Here is a 22,932-nt window from a genome sequence, read left to right as displayed (position 1 = left end):
AGAACAGGAAATGTGACAATGTAACATGATTGAGGATGAAATCCATTTCATCACTGAGTGTGATCTCTATACAGGAAATAGACAAGAATTATATAGTCTATTCTCCAATCCATATTTCAAAAATTACAACAACAAAGATAAATTTATACACATTTTAAACACAACTAACAATGTCTACTCGGGTTATTAAATTACATACAGAAAGCCTACAAAATAAGAAAAGTGAAGGTGATAATTAATTAATGTATTGTTGTGCTATATTTTCAGTGTGATTTAGTTGTTGTTTATTAGAAATCTATTATTGTATTGTATGTGTAGTTTAATTGTAGTTAATTTCAAAAAGCTTTAATACAGCAATTACCAAAACTGAAATGTCAGATTTCATTAAGGATTTAATAAAGCATTATTCTATTCTATGTACATTTCAAAACTAATTTTGCTACAGCATGGAAAATGTTAGATCTAGTTTCATGATTACAACTTCTGTTCTGTTTTCTATATACTAGTACTATTTTCTTGAATATGTTTTTTTTTTTACGCTACGCCTTCCTCAGATTCTATTAAGTATGCAAATGACTGGAGGTCATTCAGGGTCAATGACCTGTCAAATGTGTAGGTTTATTGCTGCGAATACAACATATTTTCGTAATGTTATGTTTATTATATTTGATAACAACCTACATTGCGAAATTTTATTTTGCGTCTTGATATTTGTCTATCAAATTTTATTAAACTATGTTTACATGTATTGTGTTAAAAATGAGAAAATTACTAGTAAGTGTTTGTTGCTTTTATTGAGAAATGTAAAACCTATAACTGATTAGCATACTATTCTGTAATATTCGTAAGCCGACCTTACTTCTTACATTCATATGTGCATATACTTCTAACCCATCCTCAGTCATTCACCACTGACACGGAATTTAGATAAAATTAACGTGTTTTTTTTTCATTCCAAAAGCAATAAAAACGAGAACCTGTAATTTTTACTATTGTATTTTTTTTTTTTGATACGGCATATTTTTATCATGACTTGACATAGCTAATCTTGTAACATACATCTGAGTAATCGTTCGAGAAAACAACACATTCTGCATATGCACTGGCTGTATTGGTATGTACAACAACAATCACTGCAAATTTTGGGGTTTTTAATCTAACGAATCATAGACCCTCTAAAAGGGTCTATGAACGAATAGCCGTTTTCGCCGATATTACATTTTTGAGTTGGTTGGCAAAATTCTTTTTGTGTTTTGTTTTTTTTTGAAATAACACCTCGGACACTTAGTAGTCTGAGATTACACGAAAAAAATATGATATAAACATAAGAGTTCATTTTTATTCCAACATTACATTCAAAGATGGATCGTGTTTAAACAGGCAATCATATCGATTTACTTGCGCACATAACTGCGCAAAAAGCGAAAACGAAGCTGTGACAATCTACTTGAATTTGACCGTAAGACGTCAGTTGCATAAAATGAACATTATTCAACACATTTCCCTATAAAACAATCATTCAGGGACCACTTATACGGTACCATCATTATTTACGATACTAGTTAACATTAGTTAAGCTTATTTACAATAAATCTGTGTAACCATGGAGGTAATAAGAACTCCATGGTGTAACTATCTTCCCTAAAAATTCAATATGGACGAAACACAATTATATTTTTCTTTTATTGTTGTTTGATAATGCACGTTAATGATTCTTTTGTAGCACACACGAGAGTAATTCTTGGATGGAAAATTGAAAAACACTATACGCATGAGCATTGATTGTTATTGGATGTACCGTGCGAAAATTAATCAGTGTACATGCGTGCTATTAGACCATTTTCCGTACACTGCGAGAATCACGCGTTATGCGTGAAATCGAACGTAAAAACAGGACAAACAAAGGTCATAGCGTCGTAGTCGCGTCAAACATCGCGTGGGATTCGACAAACGCGAAAGTATTTCGGGGACATTTCCATGCTTAATAATGTGGTGTCCACATTTGATGATAGGCAATTTCGATTAAGTGAGGGTATTCGGAAGCAATATTCCTCTGTCGAAGATCGGCCGGTCAATGTAAGCTGCGAAATAAAGAAATTCTAGTTCAAAATCAAATCGTTCGATTTTTGCGGCAGACGTTCGACGCGCGTCTTTCATGCATCTCGCGAGATCTCGCAATTGTTCGGAAAATCACCTATTATACTAGCCTGAATGGTATCGTTCCATCGAACGAATAGCTGAATGCTGAATACGGTACTAGTTCGTGATAAATCATATTCTAATGTATTTATCTAAACATCAGCGTTCTTGTTCATATTGAATCTTTCAAATCTTTACGTCCACCTACAAAGACGAGAATTCCTGTCTAGAGTATCATTCATTTTTAAGTTATTACCCATACAATCCATTGACTTTTGTAAAAACTGATGGTATCATGTGTTGTTTTGTACTATCAACAATCTTCTACTGGAAATGTATACCATTAAATCCAATTTAGTTGTTTATCTTGGTAATATTTCATTTGCAAATGAAGCCCTCAGGGTGTCAAGGGAATGGCACCGCCCTACTAATGAAATTGACGACGGTATACGCCAATCCAAGCACGTGCTCACATACTAGTACAACCGGAAATCTACGGGTTTGATAATGAAATGTATTACATGAAACCTATTATGTGACAAGCATGATGCATCAATCTGCAAAAAACAAAAACCAAAAAAAAACAAAAAAACGCTCAACTTGATTCCACGGTAAGGAACTTTTGTTTCGTCCACAGAATATATGTCTCAAGTATGCACAATGCATTGCGAGGGAATTAAAAAGAACATTTCATGCCGGGACAGCACTTTATAATAACACATGTCTTTTTGAGGTCATGCTGCTAGAAAATGTTAATATCATGAAATACTACATATTACAAGCGAACAAGCAAACAAAGATATTAAAAATAGGACTATTTATATATTAAAAAATATCTGATGATACATTTTTTTTAAAATTTTCTTAATTAAATATCAGAGACAGTCTAAAGGGCGGTAGTCGTCGTGCCGCGTCCTGTTCGATATGGGACTCATAGCGACGTATACAACGCGTGTAAAACACATTGTTTATTTACATGAAATTCAAACACACGCTGCGCGACAACCACCGCGCTTTAATTTAATTTTCTGTTATTCGACTCACAGTCACTCTACTAGGAGTGACTGTGTTCGACTGAACTTTCCTTGGCCAAGTTTCTTGTTTACATTTGTGTCTAAGGAGTAGGAAGGCTAGTCGGTTTTAGATTATTTTCCACGGCAAGGAAATTTCTGAAAAATTCAAAATTTATATTTGATTGACTGTAATAACAAACTTAAACGGCAACCTTTCCTGTCTATCCAATGCTTCTGCAGCTTCTGGGATGTGAGAAAGTGTGATCCGGAACGTCCGTCATCAGGGTCAGAGATCACCGCTGAGAGTTGTGGGTAATTAAGAAATTGGGTCGCCATTTTGAATGAAAAGAAAGAAGACGATACATACGTACGGTGGTGGTGGGTGTGTGTACATTCAACGAAGACAAACAACAACATCGGCACGTAAACATAAAACGATGACAGATAGTTAATGGACAGAATATCATCTGTTCATAGTTGAACGTAACTGTGTATTCGAGAATTCGTGCATTTTATTCCGAAGAAAATGGCAACGTGCAAGAAAAAACATATCAAGGCTGTATCGCAGAAGGTAAAACTGTTCCGTGCAAACGAACCGTTACTGAGTGTTTTTATGTGGGGAATTAATCACACGGTAAGTCCTTAATTTTTCAAATTATTCAGTGATAAATTATCTTTAAAATATAAGTACGTTTTCTGTTATGCATCTTTCTACAGGATGTGATGAATAATTGCTGTGAATCATAAACAAAGCATAAATCATTTTGACACTCAAAGACTTCGGGGATGTTGTCAATTTATGGATGTCTGCCATCATCCAGTATTCAGTTTTTAATATTGAATATATTTCTTTTTACGTAACAATTGTATGTACATAGTATGTTCATGATCTATGGTATGTTGATTGTTATATAACGCTCTGTCCATGACCTTGAAATTTTTCAGGATTATATCATGATTTGAATCCGTTTGTTTAGGGAGGTGTGTACTATGAATATGTCAAAGCGAAACAGTGACAGATATGTTTTGTTTACAACATATATATATAACAATAAATTGAATTATTAAATTTAAATTACAATGGAAAACAGATTAATAATGTAAACGATTTAGACTATAATGTCCCATGGTCCATTCAATTTCAGGGATTGGTATCTTTCCTTTTAAATGCATACATGAGATATATTTTACAGTAAGATTTAAGTTCCCTTGTTTTCCCAATACCAGGTCAAGAAAATGGCAGTCAAAAATGAAAACCAGATGTTTTTGTTAATAAACTTCCATGTTCCTCATGATTTATAATATGTTAGGGGTCACCAAATTTGCATAAAACAACAATTTTAATCAGATTTTCAAATTTAAAAATAGCTGATCAGTGGTTGATTTACAGTGATCAAGTTAAGCATATAATGTTTTTAGGCTGATGTGATTTATAGTCTTGTGTTCAGGTAAGAGTCATTGTCATTCTTGGTAATAAAGATCTCATGTAAGACTGTAAACAGGTAAAGTTGTTTTACCACAGTTATTCATGTGCCATTAGACTCTGATTATTTATAATGACTATTTCATCATTAAGGTCAATTGAGATGTATCACAGTCATGTAAAACAGTTGTGCTTGGTTCAATAAATCGGCTGCTTTGTCAAATCATGAATCTACTATAAATCAACACTACACTGTGTTTGTTCGCTTTGAAGAATGGTCTTTTTTTCCCACAATAAAACATTAAGGCTGTTTCACACATTATTGTTATTGATGAGTAAATAATTCCAGCCTTTGGCCAAATCTGCGTGTTTCTGAATACATTTTGTATCCTGAAACCGCCAAAGTTTGTGTTTTTTATCGCAGCATCCTAGTTGGCAACAATAAACAAAACCAAGATGGCGTCTCATAGTAAAAACGCTGTGGCATTGCTTCACAGTTTATTGACACATTTATTTTCAGCATCAATCCAAAGAAGTTGATTATTAATAATAATAATAAAAACATCCTTTTGTGTATCAAGTTGCTCTAAGGTGCAACACCCGCAGCAAGTAATACTGGGTAAAATATTCAATGAATCATTTTGATAACCACTGGAAAATGGAAATTCAGATAATTCAACAAGATCCGATTTTATAGAGGTACATTGGTTACTGAAAAAGAGAAACAAGTAACTCTCATAAAATTTCACATGTGTACAGGTTATTTAGATCAATATTAATCATGTCCATGAAAATGTTGTTCTAAATATGGAAATTATTAATGTATTAAAATTGTATGAACATAAATTTACGATTGAAATCAGAGCAGAACCACCTGAAAAACGGGTAACTGTCTGAGTTGGCTTAAACTGTCTATGTTTGCTGTTTATTTTTGAAAATAAATTTTATCTATTATGAATAAATGTTTATATTCCATATTTAGATTCATCAATAACATAAGGGTCACACAGTGATTGATTATTTTCCAATTTAATCATGTACATGCATGTAAGAATTTAATCCCCAATATCTACCAGTTTAGATTTCTGTTTACTAGTATTGTATTTTTGAAAATTGAATGAATTATTTTCATATTCATATTTTCATACAGATTTTATTTTATTGATATTTTACTGTTTACTCAAGCATTAAAAATGTGTTGCTATATATGACATTCATGTTTTGGTAAGCCCTTCCACACACGCACATACAAGGACCATGTCACTTTAAAAGTTAATACCTGCTGAGTTTGAAACTTTGTGTTGACACAGACATTGCATAAAATGCAATTGCATGCTGACTATGAAGATTTCTTGGATTACCTGTCAATGGGTTCTACCAGGAAGTGGTCCATTACATGTAAATTTGAATAAACAATGAAACTAAAAGACAGATGCACATTCTCCTTTTATGCAAATTTTCACAATGCTATTTTCCTAGGGAGAATATAGTTTTATGAACTGATTAAATATTTATAAATATAAGCTTAAGCTGTCTACTACAACTATATATACCAGGTATGCTGTCAATTTTATGTGGTCAACATTTGTCATGTAAAGATAGGTGGGCTTGTTTCTAGCTACAAGATACAGAACGACAACATGGTTGTCCGTTCGGACGCAGTCCGAAAACTGGGACTAATGTTTTGACCTCTGTGTGTCCGTGCATCCGTGCGTCCGTGCGACCTGTATTTTAGATATTTCTGGATCAAACACAATCAAACTTCACACATACATCATACACGATATTATACATATGCACATCAATTTGTTTCACGATCTGATTCAAGATGGCCGAATGGCGGCCATTTTTGTACTAAAAATCATCAAAATCAAGCATTTCTCGGCTGTTTACAGATGGATTTTGTTCAAGCTTGGTATATACGTTGGACATTATAGGACCTTGATGCACATCATTTTGTTTTTCAGATAAGATTCAAAATAGCCGACTGGTGGCCATTTTGTTTTAATAAATGTGGTTCTAGTGACATATCTCTGACTTGCTGTGACTGATTATGTTCAAATTTGAAATATTCATTATACATCATGTCATAGATATATTGATTTGACAATCTTATTAAAAATTGCCGAATGGTGGCCATTTTTGTGCTAAAAAATCATCAAATATTAAGCATTTATGGATGGATTTTGTTCAAACTTGGTACATACATTAGACATTACGGGTTCCTGATGCACGTTATTTTATTTTCTTAGATCGAATTTCAGAATGGCTGACTAGTGGCCATTTTGTTTTAGTGAATGGGCTTCTAGAGCTATATCTCTGACATGCTTTGACTGACTATGTTCAAATTTTATATATTCATTATACATGTATTCAAAATGGCTGATTTTGTTTTAATTAATGCTCTCTAAATACTTGTTTGACGATCAGATACAAATGACAATCATTTAAATGTTAAACAATCATCATAATCTTATTCCTGACATGTTTATATTCCAGCTATATTACTATAAACAAAACTATATCTTAAATTCGATAACTAATAGGGAATGTGCCATGCATGGCTTGTTTTTTTAAATTTGTTATCATATGAGTGATTGTCCGTCGGCGTCCATCGTCCATGTCAACATTTTACTTTTTCAACTTTTTCTTTAAAACTACAATTCTTATTGCTTTGATACTTGGTGTATATGTACCTTGGGCAGACCTCTCTCAGATTTGTTCATTTCGTGTTGATATCTTCAATTACGTAATTTTGATGAATATTTTTGTCATTTTTGGTAAAGAGTGATATTTTCGACTAATTGTTAAAAAAAACGCAAGTCTGATTATTTTTGATACATGTAGACCTCTCTCAGATTTGTTCTTTTCGTGATGGAATCTTCAATTCTTTAATTTTGATGAATATTTTTGTCATTTTTGGTAAAAAGTATTTTTGACTGGTTAAAAACAGCAAGTCCGATAGACCTCTCTCAGATTGGTTCATTTTCTGATGATACCTTCAGTTCTTTAATTGAAATGTGCATTGCTAACAGCGGAGCTATCTCAGCCAAGAGGTTGCTTGTTTATTTTACTTGTACGTCCATGTTTCTATGGTTAAACAGTTATTATACAATGTAGTATAAAGAAAAAAACACGTTTGCAAGTCATGTTTGTTTCCAGAGGGATAAAATGGTTGTGAAAATGCCTGATTTATAGCCATATTGTTGCTATCACAGAGCTTATGCTATGACTGATAGTCTTTCCATGTACATCATTCAAAGGTTGATACATAACAGATTTGCATTTCAAAACCACTGGGGTGTAAAACTGTTGCCTTGTCTTCTTTGTGCTTAACCAGAATGTATTTCCGAAAGATAAAATAAAATATAGAATAAATATATATGAAATGATGTGCTATGAATTATAGTTGTGATATGCTTAAATGTCATTTTATTTCCAGGTCAGAAAAAAAGGTTGTTGACTGGTGGCCATTTTGTATGAAAATTGTCCCATTGTTTCAAATATAATATTTAGTATTTTTTCAGACAAAATTTGTTTATATTTGACGCATTGGGGTAATGCCATAAGACGAGTGCATTTGTGTGCCATTTTGTGAATGAAAATTACGAACATGAAACATGTCAAACATGCCTTATATTTTATTCAAATTCACTGTTATGTAAATTGGTACATTACTGGAGCTACATGTTGTTCATAATAATGACTTCACTTGTCCCAAATATTTGTTGTTGGTGTTAACCATATTAAAAATAACAGTTCTGGTACAATCAATATGTTAGTATTACAGTGTTCAATGGGTTAAGAGGCCATCGTTGTTTGTGTTTGGCTGAATATTTTATGTCAAAATTGTTACTGTATATAGTTTGCAGTTATTTTTTTTTTTTTTATCTTGAATCACTTTTGATTACATATGACAATAATATTTTTGACTGTCTGTAGCTATTTATTTGGTCATGGCTAGAAAACAGGTAGAGATCATAAAAAAAGTATTCCAGCCTGCACGGTTACGAACGTCCCATGAATAGCCATAAACGGCAATGACAAAATAGATTGCCATGTAATTCCTCCGAAAAACATTAATACGGCATATGCACTATTGTATTAGCCCAGAGACTCTGCTGTGATACTTTGCATAGCTGTTCGTAATCACCGCTCAGTGAAATGAGCTGAATCTAGCACAGAAATCGGTGCGAGTATGCAAATGGCGAATACAGGAGGTATGAAGCTAATTGGACAACTGACACAAACAACATTACGTCAAAGCATCCCCACGTGATCCTGGTTTCAATTTCAAAAGAGACAGAAAAGGAAGTAGGGAGGAGTCTGAGCGTAAATATAATTTACGTAATCGCACGCATTTTGCACATGTGACATAGGTACAAACGTGGGTACAAGGTCAAATCCAGGAATTCCCACACGCTGCCAGGTCTAACAACATGGCAGGTATCGTAAGTGAATCGTCTTGTATGTACAGCTTGAAAAACTTGCATAGCAGCGATCATGATTTTCCCTGTGTAATGTTGATGTCTCTCATGTTATCATGCACGAAATTCCCGCTTTCCCCTAGTTGATACACTAATCAGACTTATGAATAATAATGAGTGAGTGTGGTTAAAAATAATAGCAAACCATAGGCCCCTGTCTAAATTTGATAGATCGCTCTGTCTTATCTTGTTATTGAGCGACAGCGACTACTGCCACGACCACATTCTGCTAATTTAGATAATCCAATTTGAATTTTCAAGCGTGTTTCACTGGGCGTTGGTTAGAATAGAAACCAACTGCTAGACTCTGGGCTACTATCGTATTTGCCTATATCTGTGCTTTCAGATGATGTATAGGTTGTTATATTAGCATGCTGAAACATAGATCAATTTGTAACTTGTCTTACCATGTTGCTACCTTAATCAGCTCAATTAATTTACATAGTATGCAGTTAATTAATACATTGAAATACATCTAGTTCACGTGTGGTTGTATCTCAAAACAAAACAAAACAAAACAAAAAAAACTAAATTTAAACATGCAATTGTTTCTCAAGCATGCCTGCTCAGTCCATTTCTCATACAAATTTAATATTGAGATCAATCTTTAATGGGTTACTTATGCATGTTATTGTGTTTTTACTCTAAATGTCTGACTAGTGTTCTACTTATTTCTCTGATACCGGTACTTTCATTGATTTTGTTTAAATGTGGTAAGAGGCAAAAGTGTTGTTTGCATGTTCTCTGCAGCTGTTCTGGGGTTTCAGTGAAATTTAACATTTGAACATGTCTTCAACGATTTCCAACGATTTCTCTAACGATTTCTCCAACGATTTCTTTAGAGTGTCTGCACCAAATTGAAATTGATAAAAAGATCACACAGGATGCATTACTGATTCATGCTCGTTACATGATTTGGTTTAAAATGACCAGTTGGCTGAAATTTTCTACATATATGCTCTTCTTTCATGTTCTCAAATATTAATTCGGCTAAATACAAACAGGGACAATATCATTGCATAGGACACATGTTGTTTCGTAAATGTACGTTGCAATACATTCAGCAAACCAGTTAACTGAACTTTTAACTTTGGTGTCTGATTTCAACGCGCCAGGTCATACCATTTTTGGCATCCGGTATAAAAAACATTTTGGATATCAATACTGTATATATTTCAGTAATTGTATTAGTCCCTGGACCCCAGTGATTATATTTGTCTTTCAACTTGATTCAACACTGAATTCAGAATATGGAATGCATGCAGTGAACATGTCTTGTTATACCCAACATTGATTTTTCATACACAAGAATTTCACTAAATTAGAAGTTAAATTTTGAAAGATCAGTTGTTTTTTTCTGGTCGGTTATAGGTTGCTTTTGATTTTTTTTTTTCTTGGTCCAAAACCGCGCATCATTTTGTGGACCAGTCTACCGAATGTGTGTAATCATCCACTTCTACAATGCAGTGGTCCATGTCTAAATGGATAGCATCTATCTTGAAAAACAGACTAAAGTATACCATGGATGATGTTTCTAGCACTTGCACTTAAAATACTGTGAAACCATTTATTTTCACTGACATTTAATAATTTCACTATTTTGATGTTTTAAGCATATTCTCTCTTTTAATTTCATTAATTTGCCAAGAAACAATAAGTTTTAAGGTTTAATTTAGCGAATTTAACTTATCAGCGAAAATGGCAAAATAAAAAGCCAGTGAATAATTAGTGCATTTACAGTTTTATGTAATCCAATCCAACATGTTGAAGTACTTGTTTCTGATAAATTTGTTGTCTTGGTTGTAATGTGTTTTTTTTATCACTTGATGTATTGCAGGTAAATGAGCTGAGTCATGTGAATATTCCAGTCATGTTGATGCCCGATGATTTTAAGGCATACACCAAAACTAAAGTGGATAATCACTGTTTCAATAAGTAAGTTGCATTTATTACTCCTCTCATTTTGTTTCACCATCTTATATTATTAAAACAGAAAATAACATAAATGAGGAGCACATTTGATATAAAAATGTTGGGGACTATGGGGGTATTACAACTGAACTGAACTGGGCTTATCAATATGCTCTTATATCAATTCTTCTTTGTCATCTGTTTACATAATTTAACTTATGTCAAAGATCGCTGTCTCCTGTAATATATTTTACCAGTAGCTGTTTAGGTTTTATGAATACCATATGTTTTAGGGTGTGTTTTTTAATCCAGCGTTGCTTTATTTGAGGTTGACACCATTTTCACATTTTTAGCCAAAAACTTTTCCAAATCAATGTCCAATCTCCTTTATTTATTCAAAGTCAGAACCAACTTAACCGTTTTGGCAATTATCTGACATGTTTTCATACATATTTGTTACTGTAAAATAATTAAGCTGGAATTAATTGTCTCTGAAAAGGCCCTTTGGCTGTTTCGAATAAAATTTATTTTCACTGTTTGGATGAGTTAAATTTAAGGGTATTTTCACTGATGAATCAAAATTGGATGAATGAAAGTTGCAAAAAATAAAATCAAATTGAAAATAAAGTACTTTACAGGAGTATAATGTGTCAGATATTAGATTATATTTGTTTCTAGAATGAAAAAAACATATGTGTTCAAAAACAAAAATCCATAATTTATTCAAAAATTCTTGAATGATTATTAAGAAAACAAAGACGAATGAAAATATTTTGAGATGGTATTTTTTCTAAATTTTCTGAAATGTTGATAGACAGGAATCACTTTATATTTTTTTAAGTGAAATTTTAAATTTAAATAAAAATATAAATTTATTTTTCTGAAACTTTAATAATTGGGTGGGTACAAAGATAAAGACATAATGATTTCCATAACAATAGTATTTTTGTTACATTAGATTGTGTTACATAAACAGTGTAATCTGTCTTTAACTAATAAAATTACTTGTTACCTCATTACTCTATTAGTAGCACATGTGCAATATGTAGATTACAGAGATTTTACTATAATCAAAATAAGTAAATATTTGAATAATTCAATGCAATTTTTGGTTTATATGCACTTCTATTGGAGATTCACTTCTAATAGAACAAATACCATATATACCATTTTCGTTGCCCTCTCAAGAAGAGGTGGTAGGTACATGCATGTGGGTTATTTCATGACCAATTTTCCATCTGAGTTGTCTGAGTGGACCCGTAAAAGGTTGATTCTCAAATATTCATTCAGCTTTTATCTCATCATAGTTCATGTACCGTATGTCTCCTATATAGTAGGAGTAAAAACCAAGATTATTAATTTATACATGTATGAGCGAGTGTGAGTCATTTCCTCAGCATGCATTAACTGATTTCTCTCAAATTTAGTACAAAGACCATACATGATAGATCCATATCAATTTGTTTTTTGATTCATTCCAATGTGGCTACTGTATTCAGGGACTTGTACTACATAGAATTCCGATTAGATTGAATGTTCTCAAACCAGGTATATACATGTAACAGGAAAAATGGCCACCACATTTTAGTGAGCAAATTAATAGGACTCCATGATGATGCAACTGTGAAATTGATATTTTCAATGAATGTCTATAGTATTTTATATATCTGTCATATACAATCCTAAAAATATGTAGATTACAATTTTTTTATCAGTTTACTAGTTGAGTACGATTTAGTCAAAGGTTCGCGCAACCAGGTTATCAGTCAGTCTACCGGTACTAACAATCGACAAGCACCAAGTGTATGTGAGACAAGATAGTTTTTGTGATGGTTTAACGAACAGGCAACAGATCCTAAATTTTTTAATTCACCAAGATAAACTTTGGGACTGAACCCTGATCTATGCAACACACAAAGTTGTTCCTATGGTACCCATATCTCGTGTATGCATGGTTCAAGGTTTATATGTTCACATTTCACTTTGAACTTCATTTAAAAAAAACAAAATTGAAATCTATTGAATAATTAATGCATTTACAAATTACAGTACAACATTGGTGTATGTAATATGTTAAAATAACACACAGGATTAATGTATGCGGATAGTGTTTTAAATGATGCATTGGAACAGCGATTGAGAATCTGCACTTTACTACAATTTGTCAGGTCATAGTCAAAAGAATAATATACTTTGCAGCAAACCACAAAGCTGTATTCTGCATTATACTCAGATTTGCATCAGATAATGTGGGTTTTGACTTTTGTATGTCATCTATCGTTATTGCCATGTGGATACATATATTTTTCATGTTATTTAACCATAACTTCGCTTCTTTTTATCAGATTTACTTCATTGTTGTATATAACTATCAGTGTTTATTATCTTCAGTTATGTTATCAAGATTGAGTAGAAGTAGCCAAAATTTTCTATAGATTTATGCTGTTTTTGTGACGCAAAGAAACACACTTTGGCCTGTATTCAGCCATTTCTATCAGTTTACATAAGTGTATTCTCCCTGATTGGCTCAATTAAAACAACCAATCATATTAATTGACGCCAAGGATTAAAATTCTAAGGTGTGAATCCACCCTTGTCTTTAAATTGACAAAGAGTGTTAATTAAGACAGACTTCATCCTTTGTACTCCAAGTGATACATTGTTCCAAATCGTCCTAGCGTATGTAGTTTTCAACTAGCTCTATCTCATTGCTGTACAACTGAATAAATGCGTGTTCACCATTAGAACATTGCACACTGGTATACCGTCTACTGCTTGATGTATCTACAGTCTATCTGGTGAGATTTAAAGATCCTATACTGTTTGTGGCAGTTTCCCTCACATCATCTAAGAAATGACCAGTTTGATATATACATCTATCATGACAATATACCATGGACCACTGACATGTCTTGTTTGTTTGTATTCAGAGAGAATCTTCCAAGCCATTTTAAAGTTAAAGAATACTGTCCGTTGGTGTTCAGGAATCTGCGCGAGAAGTTTGGCATCAATGATACTGAATACATGGTACATATCATATATTAATGTTAAAAATTGTGCTTTCAAATGTGCAGTATAGAAGAAAACGTAAACAAAGTTGTCAACTATTATACATGTACCGATAACAGACTTTGGTTTATTGAATCAAATTTTTTGTGAAACTTGTTGATTTAGAATAAGGAAAATTACAAAATATTTTCATTGCATTTTTGCTGGATAGTTAGATGAATGAACCACTGAGGAACAGTCTGGCATTGTGATTGTGATTGACTACATGACTGGTCTGTGTAGCCATGTCTCTATCAAATGGCAATTCGCTGGGCTGTCCTGGTATTAACCAGGCCTGGTCAAACACAAGCACCTGTGGACCTCAACCAACGTTCCCCCAAAGTTACATTCATTAGTGAATTATGATTGTTGAGTTATCAACATCAATAACAGCTGCTGGCTTCTTTGAACATTCGGTTAATGTGCATAGAATGTATCATAACTAACTATACATCTGACCAGGTGAAATGAAACTGAGTGGTGCGTGTTGCAGATTAATTAACCTACCATTCTCAACATGTATTTCTTAAATCTGCACATATAACTCCCCAAAACTACACAAATTTTAAAATGTGGAAATACTGCAAGATAAATGTTACATTTGTATTTATTTATTTATTTATTTATTTAGTTTTGATTCTGTAATTTTGTCCCCCCAAAATATTCATATTTGTCTACAAATTCGTTATCATTTCATGACAAATAAACCTACGAATGTATCTTGTCAATAATTGTAATACTTGTTAGAGAACGCCAAGCAGTGAAGTCACATTGTGACAACTTTACAGGTACATGCATTTCATTTGATAATGTAATGATTTTTGTTTAGAATTCAATGACCTCTGCGGAACCAGTGTACAATGATTCACCAGGTCGAAGTGGAGCTCGTTTTCTTATTTCGGCTGATAAAAAATATGTAATCAAAACAATATCAAGAGAAGAAGTGGAAATGATGCACAATATCATAAAACAATACCACCAGGTAGGTCTAATTCAGCTACACCTTGACTTTTAATCTTAGTAAGAATCTATTTCTTACGTTGTTATTGACAATTTTACACTGCAGGAACCAATATCATGTTAAGTGTTTCATTTTTCATTGCTTGGAATTTTTTTGATTTGAAGATTAACAGTGTTCGAAAGGACAAAATTTTGTGAAAGTCACTGCAAATCTAGTCTCAAGTCGAAGTGTCCTACAAAATTGTGCCTGATTGGCTACTGAATCAAGCCAATCAGAAAGTAGATTGATTGTTTGTTTGTTGTCTCTCAACAAATCAAATCATATCATGTCCTGTATAAATGCTTTGACTCAACTGGGACTCGGACTGTGAAAATATGCCATTCAAAAATAAAGGTTTATGTTATTTCACAACTATCTGTGGACTTCTGGTGCATATAATATTCCACTGATTACTATCAACAACTTTTAGGCTTGTTATTCTGGTTTGCAGTGCTCATAACTTGTTAACTTCTATTGGAGATATCACAGAATTTTTAAATCGCTATTGTAAGTTTTGTCTTGAACATTTATTTCAGTTCACTGTTGAGCACCATGGGAAGACATTATTACCCCATTATTTAGGCATGTATAGAATAACGGTGGATGGAGCAGAGACATATTTAATTGTGATGCGCAGTGTTTTAAGTACAACTCTCAATATTCATAAAAAGTTTGATTTAAAAGGATCCACAGTTGATAGAAGAGCAAGTGACAAAGAGAAGGTATGTCCAATGCACTTGTGGCCTTGGAAAGCTAAGAGCTGTCCTCGTTTTCACCTCTGAGTAGACAGGAGGAGGCATTGAGGCGACTTGTAGCTAAGTAGGTGTCCATCGCCATGACTACCTGTCTGTCTAATTCATATGTGATGTCTTGTAGTTTTAGATGTCTACTTGTTATTCAGTATGGCTATTTTCAAATCATCTTCTAATTTCTCTGTATTTTCTATGTGAATTAGATTATTTGAACAGATTTTAGAAAAAGAATATTTTATTTATTTTAAATTATTTATTTTATTTAATACTTTTTAATTTTTTTATATTAATTTGTTTACATTTTAATACAAAAGGTAATAGAACATTCATGATCAGAATACAATGTCAATATTGACGGTAAACATGCATCTTATTTGGGGAAACAAATATTGGTAGCCTTGCATTTGAAGCACATCAAAGTATGTAAATTGAATGTGTTTGATTACAGGCAAAAGAGCTTCCCACATTTAAGGACAATGACTTTGTTGATAAGAACCACAAAATTTATATTGGAAAAGAAGGCAAAGAAGAACTCTTGGCTCAACTTAAGATAGATGTTGTGGTATGTTGTTTGTAATGATATTGCTGTTGAACAAAAGATCCAATTATACCTCCACATTACTTCACATTTGAATCCATTGAATCTACATTATTATTACATGTTGGCTTTACATTATCTACACATTTATGATGCAGACACTGTAGTACAATGAAAAAATATATTTATTGCCAATGGGGGGGGGGGGGCTCACAGAATCCCACCTAAGCTGCACTAAAGCAACGATAACTAACAGAGAAATGTGAAAATATGGTGAGGCCCCCCCCAAAAAAAAAAAAAAACGTATCAGAATAGTAAAAATGCATAAACAAAAGTATAACCATCAACACTGTATAAAAATGGGTTAAAATTAGTAAATGAGATGTCCTGGTAGATGTAGCATGACTACAACTACAATGATATATGGTAAAAGAAGCGTGACTGTTTGAGAAATTCACCGGTGTCATTCGTACATTCTCATAACTAATATAAATTCTTAGTTTAATATACAGACAATATTGACTGGGAAATATTTACCAGTTATTGTTGTATCACTGCTCATATTTGAAGGACATGTTATGAATACAAAAAAATCAGTTTTTTGCTCTACTGTCGACTTTGTCGAGCGGAGCTTATCATACGAGTTATTGTTCGTCGTCTGTGTCAACTTTTTACTTTCTCAACTTCTTCTTGAAAACTACAATTCTTATTGCTTTGATACTTGGTGTATATGTGATAATATCTTTAATTCTCTAATTTTGATGAATATTTTTGACTTCTCGTACAGATTTGTTATTTTTGTGATGATGTCTGTAATTTTTTAATTTTGATGAATATTTTTGTGATTTTTGGTAAAAAGTGTTATTTTCCACTTCTTGTTAAAAACCGCAAGTCTGCTTTGATATTATACATATAGGCACCTCAGGTAGACATCTTGTAGATTTGTTCATTTCGTGATGATATCTTCAATTATCTAATTGAAATGTGCATTGCTAACAGCAGGGCTTTCTTACCTGAGAGGCTGCTTGTTGAGAATACTGACTACCATTTCAGAGTCAATGCAAAGCTAGTTATATGATTGGCTACCCAACCCTAATGATTAACAGTCAGACCAATCAGAGAGCAGTTTGTTTCTTGAAAGATTTTTTTTAAGTACCAAATTTTTCCTCTACTCAATTGCCATTAAGTCTCAATTGACGTTCTTCAAATGAGCGCGAGATAGTACACAAATTGCGTATCAAAACCAGTCATAATGTGATTTGAAATTGCATAAAAAATGCATTCAAACGATGTTGTGACGTCTTAACTCATTAAGTAATCTGCTTCATCATGCTTATCGAACCCTTGCGCATACATAATCTCAGCAGAGAGCAACCTGTGATAATTCATGGCATTTCTACATTACTTGATATGTTGAGTATGTAAATGAAGTTGTAGATGACTTATTGTAAACAGCTTTTCACTGCTAAATAACACTCTGTGTTGTAGGATTCTAGGAAACTTGTTAAGGCTACAAAATTTAGCAATTTACATTGACTCACAGAATTTGTTTTTTGTTTAAGTTAGTGTTTTCACCACCGATTCCCTCTTTTCTTCACAAATTCACAAAATAGTCCCGTTTATACTCTGCACTTTCCTTCCGAAGATTGAAACCAGAATAATCATTGGATCAAAAAATTGGCTCAAATTTGTCTGTTGGCTCCAAAATTTGGGTTCATTTCCAGAAATACCTTTTCTGTGCATGTACTCACCAGTAATATATATATTTGTAGTTTTTATCAGAGTTGAAGCTGATGGATTATAGTTTATTGGTTGGAATACATGACATAGAAAAAGCAGAACAGGAGTACCAAGAAGAGATGGAAGTGGAAAGTAATGGAGTTGGTGATAGCGGAGATCAAGATGATGATAGTGGTAGTAATACAGCATTTACACCACCAGATAGTCCACAACCTGCATCGGCTACTATGAGTACATTTCAGCAACAACTGCCTGTCTTACCTGGGCAGTTTGATTCTGAAACTGATATATTTGCTATAAAAAGCTCACCTGGTATGTATGTGTATAACTATTGAATATAAATAACTCTGAGGAATATGTATATGAGGGGAAAAAATTGTCTCCATGATGAATTTGTTTTTGTAGTCTCAATAACTCAACTATTAGGCCCAAAAAAAAATTATGTTGCCCTCAAGTCGAAAAATTGGGTCGGGCGGTTGGTCGGATTTTTTTTTTTTTTTTTTTTTAACCTGTAAAAACTAAGGGTATTGTAAATAGCCATGGTATATGGACTTCATAGTATTCAGAAAAGTCAGAGAAATACAAATCAACCCAAGGTTCAAAGTCGCCACTTACGAGGACTCTGGGGATCAAACAACTGTCCAGGATCGTTAATTTTTAGAGGAAACACTTTTTTACTGCTTAAAATGGTGAGCTTTTAATTTTTCGGCCTATTAAAAAAAATATTTTCAGTCGGTCGCTGAGGGCAACAAAACAATTTTTTTTTGGCCTTATGGAGTAATATACGGAGTAAAATTTGTGTGCTCCTAATGTGTCAAGCATGTTGTGAAAATCATCCAAATATACAATGTGTAAATACTTTACCGTAGTATTTGATGTGCTTTTGCATAGTATATTCCGGTAGAAATTATTCACCGATGCCCAGGATATAATTAGTATTCCCCCACTTGCAAGAAGGTGTCTCCACATAGAATCAGGGTCAAAGCCCCTGTGGTCACTGGTGAAAATAAAAGTACTCAATGCCAGTTTATGATATTTTTGCAAATGCTTCCAGTGCCTGTGATGTTTCAAAACCTAGAAAAACAAGTGCAAACTTGAACTACTGTAAATTACTTTATTTTCCAAGAGAATTTATTTTATTTATTTTCACTGATTCTTTCCTTCAAGCTAGTGAAAATACCTTTTTCTATATTTTACGTTCAACTCATCAAATATCAGTGAAAATAAACCTCATAGATAACAGCACAAATTAATTCCACCTAAAATAAAGTATTTTACAGTGACTTTGATCTTTTATATTATAAAAGATGAATAGATTGATCCAGACTTTATAAGCTAACATTTTTCTGCTTATAGTTAGTATCAAAACAGACATGTTAGCATCCCATTGAATGTACATGATTTAGATCTATTTCAGATATTTTGAATTCATATTAAAATAACATGTTTTCTGATTACAGAAGCTCCAAGAAAAGAAATTTACTTTATGGCTCTAATTGATATTTTGACGCATTGGGGTGCGAAGAAGAGGGCTGCACAAGCTGCTAAAACAGTCAAACATGGGGTAAGACAATAAATACTGTAAATCACAGTTTGATAGCATTTGTGAAGAACGAATTTTACAGGATACATTATTTTTTAATTGTGGTACTTTGTAGTATCTATCGTTTGAGTAATCATGTCTTGAAGCCTTTTCCATGTGATATTTTAAATAACTTGGATTTTATAAAGTTTGTAATTTGGGGTTTATATTAACCCACAGTAACCCTGAACAAGTTGTATAGAACACAAGCTGTTGATGGTGATTAAAATTAGTGACATTCACATTAGAGATCTTGGCACATGCCGAGACTCGGGACCTAGTCGACACGTGCTGAAACTTGTGTGTGAACAGTCGGGACCAAGTCGGCATGAACAAAAAAAAACACTTGATCTCGGCCCCGAAAGATGCTTGAGACCGAGCCAAAATCACACCCTCAGTGATAAATTTAAGAGAACATACGCTGATTCATACTAGTACGATGACAGGAAATGCAGATATACTAGTATATGGTCGGAGACTGTAGTAATGAATACAAACCGTCGTCAGCGACGCATATTTATGTGCTGCTGCAACTGCTATTTTCTTGCAATGCTACATTGACGTGAACAAATAATTGTATTTCAAATCTTTTTTGCCGTTCATGTGCACAATGACTCGTAATAAATACCATAACAACAAAGGAATATAATTTCAATATAGTAATTATTATTATCATGGTATGGTATCGTTTTCCATGTTTGGGCCAAATAACAGATCGACGAATTAGGACGTGATTTTGGCACTAGCCGAGTCAGTCCTAAGTGGGTCCCAAATAGCGTGAATGCAACTGCTGTAATCCCTCTGCAAACACAAAGGACGTAGTAATTATGTTGTAAAACACTGGTCAAGTTTGTGCATAAATGATGAGAGTTAAATTGTGCTTATCAATTAGCTAATTTGCATACAAAGTAACTAGACATAGTTGGTTGACAGTTATACATTGGTAAACTGGCAACATCATCCTCTGGCTCTGGTCATTGAAAAACAACTTGTGTGCAAAAGATGACGAATATTCATGTACTTAGTGCAGCAACACTGACTTTGTATTTGTTTGTGTAAAAGTTCTATCTCACACTTAGCACTTCTGTAACCAATGTAAACAAAGGAAAGTGTTTGTATGTGACGTCAAATTACCTGAAATGCATCTATATTGGTGATGTAGTTCACCCTTTGTAAGGACAAATTTGAGCATCAGAATAAGTTCTGATAAATCTTAGAATGAGTGCTATTATGGCATTTAACGAATCACCAAAATCTGTTGTTTTTCGGTGCTGGATGTATAATAATTTGAGGTTATTACAAGGATACCTCAAAGTATGCACTCAGACAGTACAGCAGGTGTATCGACTGTCGCACAGCAGAGGTTGATGTGACGACGTACTGTCTGAGGGCATACTTTGAGGTATCCTTGTAATAACCTCAAATTATTATACACCTTTTCCTTCAAAGGATACGTCTTGGGAATGCTGAAATCCAAAAAGTTTAAAACAGAATCAGCAAACTTCTTCTGTGTGGAGTCAGGACAAACCCTGGTGGCAGCCATGTTTGTTTTTATTATTAGAGCACGCTTACGCACATAATCATTCTTTATTTCCAGGATACAGTTCATGGGATACATAGTGAATCTCATTGACAAGTCCATATTATATTTTACAGGCAGGAGCAGAGATTTCCACAGTTAAACCAGAACAGTACTCGAGAAGATTCATGGAATTTATTGGTAAAGTTATTGAATGATCACAAGAAGTCGAGAAGTCAACAATTGAAATAGACAATCATTGTATACACCTAATTCAGTCTGTCAGTCTGTCTTAATTTCTCTGATTGAGTTGTCCTTTTTTTCAAGTTTCAAAGAATTGTATTTTTGTATTTTTTAATATTAAAGTATTGTTTGTAATTGTTGCATATGTATTGGTAGTAAACTTGACTTAAAAGATTTCCCAGATAGTAGAAGTAACTGTAAAACTAGCTAAAATGTTATTTAAGCTACTATGTGTTTTCCAGTGCAATGTGATTTTACACTGTTATGGCAGGAGTGAGATTATTTGTCGTCCTTTCATCTTTTTTTATGGCCTGATTCCCAGTCAAGCTGTCTAATGTTTTACTGTGGTCTATATGCAGCATTTGTATTTTCTTGCCATTTTTTAGCAGTAGAAATTATGTGCTAAATTTTAGGACAAAATAAAAATATTATAATACAGATAAATATAGTGCTTATTAAAATGTTGTTGAAATTGATTGTAGGGAAGGGCTGCATCTAGTACGACAACAAGGCAGTAGATAGACTAAGGGCGACAAGTTTCTATCAGTTCCATAAGTTTTACATTCTGTGGCACACTGATTATGAATTGTCTTAGAAGTAGTTTCTATTACAGATTTTGTGAATACATATAATAACCTCGCTAAACAAGATCCTTGGCAGATGTATTGCCAGTAACTCTTGAAACTTGCTGGAGTACATACTAAACCAGTTATGTAAATCGTTGTCTATGTTTTCGGGTCAAGTTCTTTTGTTTATTTAATACAGTTTTAAGTACAGTCCCATTTCTGAAGTGTGAATTTTTTTAAATGTTATTTACCAGTATTTTTTTTTTTCATGCGTAATTTTATCCAAGTTTTCTTGTAATTGCTACATGAAAATATGGCATGTTTTTTCTTCTTCTTACACACGCACATCCAAGAAAGAAAAGTTAGACTTAAATTGTTGTGACATCATCTCTGTATTTCCATAAACTTTACCACATGTTATTCACATATCCACATAATCCTATTAATAATCATGGCACTATCTTATAACTTATGAGAGTTTTTAGTGATCTAAATAAATATATGGTAGTATAGTTTAAGAGTTAAAATAATTTCTTGGTGAAATGAAACGGAAATCTTCTTTAAAGGATTAGTCCTGTATTGGAATTATGTGTGTGCTTATGGTTAAAACTAAGTATTAATGCATCAATGTACACAAGTTGCATTCAATTGTGATATTAGACCTAAACAACACATGCGCAAAATGTTTATTACACATGGTACATAACAAATCACACCTAAATACTGTATTGGCTGTACTGTAAAATCTGTATTAGAAGCCGCATCTCTAATGTAAGTCGCATCGCCTCTCTTGAATTGTACCATTTTAATAGAAGCCGCAGCTTCTAATACAGATTTTACAGTACATCTTGAGAAGCATACATTAACTAAGAAATGCATATATTGCATACTTGATTATTAAAGGCAGTTGGTACGTGCCACGCTTGTGCAATGTTCTCATAAGTTGATAAACGGTGATTTTTCCCACAATC

At 33.2% G+C, this 22,932-nt stretch overlaps 1 protein-coding gene across 1 annotated transcript; it reads left to right on the top strand.

The window, feature by feature from the left end:
* The first annotated feature begins 3,492 nt into the window (after nucleotides 1-3,492).
* On the top strand, nucleotides 3,493-21,839 carry LOC100373656 (phosphatidylinositol 5-phosphate 4-kinase type-2 alpha-like). The gene is made up of 9 exons (XM_002732628.4): nucleotides 3,493-3,786; nucleotides 10,900-10,997; nucleotides 13,904-14,000; nucleotides 14,851-15,003; nucleotides 15,558-15,743; nucleotides 16,222-16,335; nucleotides 18,084-18,363; nucleotides 19,512-19,615; nucleotides 21,290-21,839. The coding sequence occupies exons 1-9, from the start codon at nucleotides 3,679-3,681 to the stop codon at nucleotides 21,368-21,370; spliced, it is 1,221 nt and encodes a 406-aa protein (XP_002732674.1). The 5' UTR covers nucleotides 3,493-3,678; the 3' UTR covers nucleotides 21,371-21,839.
* The last annotated feature ends 1,093 nt before the right edge of the window (nucleotides 21,840-22,932 follow it).

Source organism: Saccoglossus kowalevskii, chromosome 7, assembly GCF_978046115.1.
Source record: "Saccoglossus kowalevskii chromosome 7, keSacKowa6.1, whole genome shotgun sequence".
Lineage (NCBI taxonomy): Eukaryota > Metazoa > Hemichordata > Enteropneusta > Harrimaniidae > Saccoglossus > Saccoglossus kowalevskii.
This window is presented reverse-complemented; position numbering and strand designations above follow the sequence as displayed.